At 38.2% G+C, this 10,865-nt stretch overlaps 2 protein-coding genes across 3 annotated transcripts in view; one reads left to right on the plus strand and one right to left on the minus strand.

Annotated features, from left to right (window-relative positions):
* Positions 1-10,865, minus strand: part of CACNA2D4 (calcium voltage-gated channel auxiliary subunit alpha2delta 4) — a 160,656-nt gene that overhangs the window by 53,522 nt on the left and 96,269 nt on the right. The window lies entirely within an intron of this gene.
* LRTM2 (leucine rich repeat transmembrane protein 2) overlaps positions 1-10,865 on the plus strand; it is a 33,458-nt gene that overhangs the window by 17,339 nt on the left and 5,254 nt on the right. For both annotated transcript variants that reach the window (XM_026706651.2, XM_087935078.1), the window contains exons 2-3: positions 2,396-2,548; positions 9,883-10,473. In XM_026706651.2, coding sequence (XP_026562436.1) covers positions 2,461-2,548; positions 9,883-10,473 — 679 coding nt within the window. In that variant the 5' untranslated portion in view covers positions 2,396-2,460. The remainder of the gene's footprint in view (positions 1-2,395; positions 2,549-9,882; positions 10,474-10,865) is intronic.

A 10,865-nucleotide genomic window follows, 5' to 3' on the forward strand; every position in this document is an offset into this window, starting at 1 on the left:
ATGCTGATGGCCACTAAATATTTTGAAGAGCATTTGGAGTGACATGAACATTCTGCAATAATCCAGCAAGTTATCACTCAATATTTTTGGCTATGAAATACTGAAAGAGGTGATCATGGCTCTATCAGACTCAATGTAGTCTATGCACGTAAGATAAGCCTTTCTCAATCCCCACCAAGAAATCGGGTTGAATGTGAGTCCTCCTGCACACACAGCACGTGTTGGCATAGTCGGTGTGAACTAACCCTGGAGAGACATCTAAGACCATAAACAACAGAATGACTTCCTCTTATCCAATCCATAGTTGCACATTTAGGAAGCCAAGAAGGTCACGGTTGCAGGTTTTGCTTTCAGGCTTGGTTAAAAGGGTCATTGAAATACAGTAACATAGCCATGCAAAGGATCAACCTTGGTCTGAACATATAGTAATACATAGCAGGCAGATTACCATGTTTCCTAAACTATTTTTACTGCTTCCCACTGTGCAAACAGATAACTGTCAGAAGTTCTTCAGTTAATACCAGAAGAGTGGACAAAAGCTACTTCAGATCTTTCTGTGTCATCAATTGCTCCCTCCCAATAAAGTCATTTTGGTTCCATTTTGGTGCCTGTAACCTACATATCTCCCTTCAGGACTGCATGTTTGTCACAAGAACAGTGTTACTCCACTTACAGAATGGTGATTTGACAAATGTAACAGCACCCTCTTCAAATTTATTGCAGTTGCAATTTTGGCATAAAATATGATGGTGGTTTAATCAATGTTTACTAGTTACCTAATAACCAAAATTGGACATCTAAACTTTTCCAAACATTTTCATTCACAAATCTTATGCTATATTATTTTTAGAACATTTGGGGGTGGGGGAGTGTCATACGTTTACCGCTTACAAAATTTCCATAATACTAGTCACTTTTAAAGCAGAAAATACCTTGGGCAGTAAAATTCACTAATCCGGTTTGTTATTTTAATATATCCTTCTGAACTTAATGTGATTGTGTGACAAAAGCTAAAATTTCCAGAGGATAATATTCTCTTGAATTGTATACCTAATACATGGAATTGGACAACTGGACAATGTAAAAGGATTCTCTGTGCCTTTACTATGGCTAAAAGACTGATTTTGCAACACTGGAAAGCTAAACGTATGACTCTTAAGTGGACTGAAGAATTACACTTGCCTTTGAGTGGATTGCCTATAGACATAGATTTTGTATGGACAATATAGTGAAATAGGGAACTCATTTTTACAAATTACAGTAGGTTAAAAAAGACTGATAGTTATATAAATGTATTAAAATTAATATACTGTGGATTACTTGAATAATATTTACATTAGATAACCGTATAGAGAATTATAACTGTATAATATTTATTCTACTTTTTCTTTTTCTTCTGTTGCAATTTTTCATGTTTTTAAGCACTTTGTACACATAGTTTTGTATGTATTATAATTGTCTTTGTGCTTTGCTTCTTTGCTTCTTTTCCTGATATTTCTTTTTTAAAAAGTACTAAAGTTAATAAATAAATAAGCATATTCTCCATTTCGTACCTCACACTAGCTTGCTTTCCCTTTTTAGCAACAATGTGGGAGTACCTTCAAAATGGTAACTTGTCCTTTGGCTGGGTACCAGTTTCCTGAAACGATTGCTTATAAGTGACATCCAAAGCCGCCATTCAATAAAGACTCCAGCATCATTTAGAAGGCCCTTGCTACCATCTGCCCAAGGGCTTAAACCTAATGAGATAGAGCACGTGGCTGCCTTTTCATAGTCTTGGGATCCCCCTTGCTTCATTCCTTGCTCCATATCTTCAACACATTTGGTCACTAGGAAACATAGTGGAGGAGGAATGGTGCAGAAAGGAGGAGGGAGCAATTAAAAGATGAACTGCTTCCCCCACCCCTGAGTTATTCATTGCCTTATGTTGTAGGGATAGCAATATCATTTCCTCCAGCCTTCACTTCAGGCATCACATCCCCTGGAAGGAGGTTGGGCCTTGGAGTGAATGTGGCGCTTTTTGAAGTCCTAGTGGCTTCCACAGGGTTTTCTGTTGTTCACTCTCTTTGTCTTTTCTTAAGCCCTGTCTTACGGCTGTGATGCCAGTAGGGAAGAAGCAGATGGATAAACTTCCTTCTTCTTTTCCTTCTAGTGCTCTCAGTTGCCATAGCCTGGGGAGGTATTAATGCCTGAGCATTCTCATCACTAGGGACCCATCTGAGCACTTTGGCTTGGAGTCCAGAGATTTCTACTGGTGTCTCCTTGCCTGCTTATGTTCTGTGGGTATCTCTGAAAAAGGCCTCATTTTGAATGTCAGGCTCCATCAATAGGTTCTCTTCCAGATACCTGATAATCATATGATATATTTTTTTTTGCTCTGCTTTTTATCTTCCAGATTAGCCACATTTCTGTTCAGACCTCCAAGTATATGTGCCAGTTTCTCTGGCAAGCAGAAACACCATGGGGAAAACAGCAAACATTGTGTTGTCTCTGAGTGGTGGCTACTGGTGGAGCAACAGACTTTCTTTGAGATGGAGAAAAACTAGCTGTAAGTATTATTGGAAATGTTTGCAAAGGGACCAATTGCTATTTTTTAGATGACAGTAAAGGAAAAAAATAGCCTGGTTTTATAGTAACAGCAAACAGTATCCAGACCTTATATTCTTTGGGACTTTGCATAGATACTCTACAGTGTAACGTTAGAGAAAGAAGCTGTAGAATTCTTGCCTGAATGAATTAGAGAGAGAGAAAATGTTCCCATCTTGTTTCTAGTACCCAAAATATGTGCAACAGGCATGTTTTACCACCTTTCATAATGATGTTATTTTTAAAACATTTACTGGGCCATTTCACTAGTAGTTGATATTTTGCTCCATTAATAATAAAATGCATTAGCCCTATACATTTGCACTATAGAAGAGAGGATGCCTAGTATCAGGAGAAGGCTAAATGCATCATTTTTATGATAATGATGGATATCCAATGATTCAATCTCATAAATTCTATATGCCACCCTCTATGCTCACAAGCCATTCAAATTAAATAGCTACAGTTCTGAGGACTGTGAGCCTTTTTCTAATATAGAAAAGCTTTTTTGCTTGCACTTTTAAAAAATGCGAAAGACCAAAAAGGCACTTGGTATCACTTTGTAATTTGTGAGGTCAGACATGATTTACAAGCTAAAGAAAAGTAAGTCAAGGGTAATCGCACTGGAGAGTCCCATCAAATATTTTCAAGCATTCTGACAGACTTCCAGTTTGCAGGGCTTCGGCGGCAGGCAGGAATCCGCGATTGTGCGTGGTTTCTGCCTGGGCTCGCTGCTGGAGCACCCCGAGCCAGCTGGCTTTGAGGCTAAGCCACCCCATAGAGGTGGTGAAGAGAGGGGAGATAGCCAGCAGGGTCGAGGAAAGCTGCATCTCTCCTCCCCAACTGGCCAAATTCCCTTTCCTGAAGGCAGTAAGAGCGACGGTCAGAAATGGCCACCTCAAAGAAGCACTCAACCGGAAAAGAAAGTGCAGGAGGAAGTTAAGAAGTGAAAGTTTTGGCTGACCAGGATAAAAAGCAACAACTAAGGTACCCTGGAATTTAAATTTTATAAAAGATAACATTGCTCCCAAAGAAGAGTCGGAAGCAGCGAATGAAAGTGAAAAGGGGAAGGTTTTTTTTTCCTTCACTCTCCTTCCTCACATTGATAACGAAGAGAGCTGAATAAGAAATTGGAAAAATCCACTTTGGCACCAATAGGTATTAAGCCGAAAATATAATTAAATGCCAAAGGGACTATAAAGTTTTCTGAACACTAAAAAAATCCTTTTTTTGCTATAAGTGGGAAGGGAGAGGAAAAGAATAAGGGCAGGATTTGGAAGGAGGAGTCTGCCTGGAATTCAAAAGAATCTAAAGTTAAATCTTAATAAGACTTCTAAAAGATACATTTTAACTGGAACTTTGCAACTAAATAGTAACTCCAGGAAGAGAAAGTGAAAAAAGAAGAAAGTGTTAAAAGAAACAGCTTGTGTGTATTTGGATTGCTTGGTGACTTTGGGATTTCTGGAAATTATATTTGAATGACTAAAAACAATTGGGTGGTTGTTTAAAAAAAATCTACAATGGCATCACTTCTGGATGAACTGAAAATGGAATTAAAAAAATATAAAGAGGCACAAGAAGGGAAGGGCTCCTTTGGCTCCATTTTTCAATCCTTAGAAATGGCGATCTGTGTCTACAAGAAACAACAAGAAAAGACTGCGGAACAAGAAGATTGGGACAAAGAAGAAGCCATCTAATGAACAAGTAACTCTATCTGGGGAAGAAAGGGGAAAGGGGGGAAAGAGAATGGAGAATTTAAGACTTAAAAAACAGCCCAAAAAGGGAAAAATAATGTGGAAAGTGGATATAATGTTGGAAAGCAACAGAAAAGGGGAATACAGAAGAGGGAAATGGAGGTGGAGAGACAGGGCGGTAAAAAGGGGAGAGAGAAGAAGAAAGGGAAGAAGGAAGGGAAGAGAAGTTACAAAGGTTTGGAGCAAGATGTAAAGAAACAAGACTTATTCAGAGATAATGGGTGAAAATTTAACTGAAAAAGGGATTCTGTAAAGGTACATAAGATTGTATTGTTATGTTTGTAATAGAAATAACGTTAGAAAATTGGAAACAACATATGATTAAAAAGTGGGATAAAATAGTCAGTGTAATTCAGTGAAACTTTTGTGAACAAAATAAATGAAATGAAATAAATGAGAGAATTGAATTAGGAAGGAATGGGAACATTTTAACTACTCAATGTTTTATAAAATATAAGTGAAGTCGGGGGGGGGAAGTAACTATGGAAAGTTTATAAGTGTTCCCATAGAAGTATGATACTTATTTGAAAAGTAATGTGTAAAATATTAAAATTTAAATGAATATTAATATTAATGATAGAATTGAATTGGTATGGATTGTTGTTTTAATTATATTATATATTTATATTTTTTTCTTTTTTAAAAAATACAGTCTGTAGTTTTAGAATGTACCAAGCAGAATCTGAATGGAAGTTATGTATTATATTAAGTGTTATAATTTTAGGGGAAAAATATAAAGGAGTCATACTCCAATCAGTGATTACAGGAGAAATTTTGTTTAATGAGAAAAGATAATAGACAGTTGAAACAGGACAGACAAAGAATGTAAGTACAATGATTTGAATTGAGATGAAATAAATAAAATAAAATTAAGAAAGTTAAAAGAGGGGAGAAGCTATATAGAAAACGTAGAATGGTAATAAGATATGGAATGGAATATAAAAATGAGCATGAACTTGAATTTGTGTCTGTACGAAGAGATGTAACCCGGGATCATGGGCTTTCAAAAAAGATGTTTTATGTTTTTTTTGTTTATGTTTGTTTTTAAAAATCAATAAAATTTTCAAAAAAAATATTTTCAAGCATTCTACATTTCCTTTTGCAACACAATCACCTCCAAATTAATTTATATTATTCACTGACTTATGATGAGTTCCAGCTAGAACATCAAATCTAAGTGCTCTTCCTTAAAGTGATGTTAACATGTAGTCTTCCACTCCTTGTGTCGGCAGAAAAGTATAGCAATAACACTTAGACTTATATACTGCTTCATATAGCACTCCCTAAGTGCTTTATAGAGTCAGCATATTTCTCCCAACAAAGTATGTTGAAATAAACTGCATCGCCCCTGGGACCAAGCTTAATGTCTCTTAGCAAGGAGGCTGATAAATGGTTCTGTTCTGACAAATTTGATGGGCAGTTTTAGGACAGCAGTTGGTGGATTCCCTCATGTTTTATTCATTTATTTTAATTTTAATTTATTTAAATTTGTTTGCCACTCATCTCACTGCAAAGAGACTCTGTCATTACTTGTCAAGGGCAAAAACAACCACTAGTTGTATGTGTTTAAGGGTTAACAGATAGATGTCTAGGACAGAGTGTTTGACTTGAGTAACAGATGACTGACAGGAAGATATTTTACTCAGCCTATCAGTAGGATTATTTATGAATGTGGTTTTTGTACTCTTCTGAAAGATTGTTAATTTAAACAACAGTTTGGTAATCTTCTGGAAGAACGCCAAGCCTGTGTCAAAAAAACCAACCTAGCTGATAAACCAGTTGCTTGCCGTGGGGCATAAACTGAAGTGGGTGGAGTGCACTGACTGAGCTCTATGTCAGGTCTAGTGCTCTAAACTTGAAAGCCATATTTAAGAAAATATACTTAGCACTCTTTCAGAGCAGTGCTTGTCCATGAAAAAGTTCATTTAAAAGCGTTTATGAAAATTAATTGTTCAGGATCCTATACTCTAAACCAGGGAAGTCAAACTCGATTTCATTGAGGGCTGCATCACGGTTGTGTTTGACCTCGGGGGGCCAGTGTGGGCATGGCCAGCTCAATGTCACTTGTGTTGGGGGCACCTGTGGTGGCCTGAGCGCTCTGTCAATGAAAATGGGCTCCCGAGTTCCATTTTCGCTGACAGAGGCACTATGGGCTAGTCCTTCGCTGTTTCCAGGGTAGCTCCATGGGCCAGATCTAACCACCCTGTGGGCCGGATCTGGCTCACAGGCCTTGAGTTTGACACCCCTGCTTGAAATTAAAATATGGAGGATAGTATGGAGGATCTGCAGAAGCGTCAAGTATCTATTGGAAGCTGAGTAGTTCCCAGTTCCTGACCATAGCAATAGCAATAGCACTTAGACTTATATACCACTTCACAGTGCTTTTACGGCCCTCTCTAAGTGGTTTACAGAGTCACCATATTGCCACCAACAATCTGGGTCCTCATTTTATCCACCTCAGAAGGATGGAAGGCAACCTTGAGCCTAGTGGGATTTGAACTGCCAAATTGCAGTCAGCCAGCAGTCAGCAGAAGTGGCCTGCAGTAGTGCACTCTAACCACTGGGCCACCGAGGCTCATATCGTCAACTACATTGTTTAGTGAAGAACTGAAGCTGGTGTCCGCACTCAAAACTGTATTTGGAGAACAAGGAAAACAGCACTTTAAAAACTTGAACGGCTAAACATAAATTTAACCTGTCTCTCTGGCAGGCTGGGAATGAGGCCAAAGTGTCCTTTAAAAATGGCCCTTTCTATGCTGGAGTAAAAAAGGATGGGAAGAGGAATATCTGAAAATACTTTGTGTCCAATGCAGAAGTAGAAGCTTAATAAACTTCAGTGAACTATCAATCTCTGTAGCACATTATGAAAAGGGTTCATTAATGAGGATGTGTGCAGTTAAGCTAAGCAGGGGGTAGTGACACTCATCCAAACCTACAACTGGGGGTCAAGTACAATATGTCAATGAAAGTTGCTGAGAAAATGGTTTCTTTTCACCTCAGAGCCTTACCTTTGTTAAACACCATTGCTTCCTAGATTGCCATTATAAATTATTTACCCTAAATGCTACTGAGCCCTAGCCTAATCTTATACTTCTGGATCATCTTACCAGAGTCCTGAACATCCTACAAAGTAACATGATCTTTTCTTGACATAAGAGCATACACGATGCTTGACTGTTTCTCTTAAACTATTGTTCTGTAAGTATTTCTGGTTTTCATGGGATGAAAAACTATCTTAGCTGCTCTGCTGAACATCCATAAAAAATGTCTTTTCAGATCTTGATACATGTACCTTCTGTCCTTCGCGAACAACCACATGCCTTACTCATGTTTTTCTTGGCACTTCTGTTTCCTCAGCAACAAAAGTAATTGAGGTCTTTTCTTTCTCTTGGCTATATCTCTTTCACCAGGACTGTTTTGGTGTATATCTATTTCTTAAGCTAAAATTTTCAGTTGTTTAGAAGTAGCACCAATGTATCATTTTGAACAATGGTATTTCAAAAAAGTTCTGTCACAGACCAACAAAAAGAAGGGCATCTGATTAAATGTGCATAGAAGAGTAATGCATTTCTGGGATATATTCTCACCTTTCTCTGTACACAAAAGCATTAAATGTTCCCCCATCATCAGAAATATCACTGTATTATTAATATGGTACTCTGTCAGGCGTCCAAAGGCAAGATTATTTTAATAACACATGTCACTTTCCGTTCCTTCTTGGTCTATCAGGCATAATCCTACATTAGAATGAGATGTTCTAAGAAGAATTAAATTCTCTAATCAAATAATAGGAACTATGGTGCCAACAAGATATACAGAATGCATCAAAATATCTCTACAGCTGCTTGTGACCTCTATAATAAGCAGGAGGGTAGTTATGAAGACTGCTCTATAGCCTTTTCTAATTTTGATGTTACAGATTAACTCTATTTGTCTTAGAATACTGACATAGGAGTATTAAATAGTTTTGGATGGAACTCATTATAGAATCATAGTAATGAATTATGTATCAACATTCAGTCCCATATTAACTGATTCTAGATTTAATCTAAATCAAAATCTTTAAAAAAAAAGTTTTAATTTCAGGTGCGTTTATTCACTTTTCTTGAAAATAGAATGTTTTTTTTTCCTTGAGTTTTGCCATTCAGTTATGGGAAGTTGGTTATTTATTGATTGGATATACTTTTAGAATACAGGTATGCTGTATTTCACCTGTAGCAAATGATGCCATGCTTAATGTCTTGGGCACTTGCGTAATGTTTTAACCTTTGCTTATGCTACTTATTCATGATATACTTTTGTAATTTATAAGTACTGAGGGCTGTCTGGGCACTGTTTGAATTTAGAAGAGTTAAACAAAAGATAGTAAATAAAACAACTCTTGTAATAAATCAAATGTATAATAAATCTCATTGAAAAAATAGCAACATATTGAATAGATAATTTATGTTCTAACGTGTATCTTAAGAAGAGCTCATTAAAAACAAGCAAATATATTCTTTATAAACTCTGACTAGCTAGTTCTATTTTATAGCTCTGGATCTTCTACTCATGTTTAATTCCATTGCATCTAGGATGCTGGACACTGTGGTATCAGGCAGAAAAACCTCTGGGGAACTATGACCTTTCTTTTTCCCAGTGTGAGGATGTTTATTCTTTAGCCCCAGTAGCTCATCAAAAGCTAAAAGGAAGCTCACACTGTGGGAATCCATCTGGCTGCACAAAGATTAATCTGTGAAAAAGCTCATTTGGCTACCATTCAGCTCATAATGCTCCTTTTAAAGAGAAAGAAGGAAGGAAAGAGGCATTAAGGCCCACAAGAAACACCCCAGAACACAACACAACTGGTTCTAGAACTTGTAGAATCAAAAGTATTAAAAACCATCCTCTAAGTCAGGGGTCGCCAATCTTTTGGACCTCAGGGACCACAAAACTCGTAATTTTAAATCCTGCGGACTACTAATATGAATTTTGACTGACGGAGCCTTGCTGACATTGGTGAGAAAGTCAGTCCCATATTCCAGAGCTGCAGTAGTCATGAGACTGGCCCTTTGGTCATCCTGGAATATTGGATCGACTTTCCCACCAAAGCCAGCAAGGCATCCCGGGGCGGATTTCCCTCCCCGCCATTGGTCTTACCTTCCAGTTCCAGTTTGCGTGGCTCTACTCAAGGTAAGGTTGGCTGAAGGGTGGGGCCAGCGGGTAGGCAGGCCATGTGGGCAGCGCAGCTTTGTGTTCCCATGGGCCATGTGGGCAGCGCAGCCTTGTGTTCCCACACAGCCTGGATTAATTGCTTTGGGGGGTGCTTTGGGGAGGACATTTCTCTGAAAACCACCAAAATTTTCCTGCGGACCACCAGTGGTCCACGGCCCACCAGTTCAGAGCCACTGCTCTAAGTTACTAAATGGAATTCTACTGTGATGGAGACACATGTGCATCTGGTTGCAAGATAAAGTAGCATTAATAGGTGAAACTGTGGTTACATGCAGCCATGGAAGATGCTTCAATATATTGTGCTTGGTTTTCCTCTTCTCTTGTGCAGTGTTTGCCTGCTGGCTTTCGTTCTGTGCAGCAGAGACTTTCATCACATGTCCTTCCTCTTGCAAGTGCAACAGTGGTACCCTGGAGGTGGACTGTAGTGATTTAGGCCTTTCATCCATCCCCTTGGACATTCCTACTGGTACCAGGACCTTCCTTTTCCTTAACAATCAACTCAGCACCTTGTCACAACAAGCTTTTTCCAATCTTTCTGCTCTCCAGAGACTGGATCTTTCCAACAATTTCTTAGATCAACTTCCTGAGAATGTTTTCAGAGACCTAGTTAATCTTACTGAACTACAGCTGAGGAATAACAGCATCAGAAGTTTGGACAAAGATCTTCTGCAGAACACTGTTCTTTTGCATCAGTTGGATCTCTCCATTAATGGACTTGCTCAAATCCCCTCAGGCATTTTTGATGATTTGCCTTCTCTTCGCTGGCTTTCTCTCCGATCAAACCGTCTGCAGAATTTGGACAGGGTAACTTTTGAGCCATTAATCAGCCTGCAACAATTACATGTGGGAGATAATCCCTGGGAATGTGACTGTAATCTGAGAGATTTTAAATATTGGATGGAATGGTTCTCTTATCGAGGTAGGTACCATTAAAGATTGGTCTAAATTGAGGATTATTTTTGCTAGTTTACTATGGATTACCGGAAAGAAAAATTAATCAGATATGGTTGATTCAAATTTCAGATCTTGGATTAGGAGGATAGTCACAATGCATAATTTGACTTTGTTAATGACACTGTTGTGTTTTGTAGTTGGATTAGGCAGATATATTTGCTTAGCCAAAGTCATTCAACTTCTTGGGAGTGAGTTTATTTTCAATGGATCAAAATAAGGAGGGTATCCATTTCAATCATTCTGGAGTTTCTAAACATAATTGTTGCAAATGCAAAAGAATTGAACACAGATCAAAGCTGGGATAAAGCCAGTGATGAGAACTTAGTCTTGGATTGTTTAATAGAGAGTCACTGCTTC

The sequence above is a fragment of the Pseudonaja textilis genome, chromosome 5 (assembly GCF_049901715.1).
Source record: "Pseudonaja textilis isolate UNSWEBS1 chromosome 5, rPseTex1.2, whole genome shotgun sequence".
Lineage (NCBI taxonomy): Eukaryota > Metazoa > Chordata > Lepidosauria > Squamata > Elapidae > Pseudonaja > Pseudonaja textilis.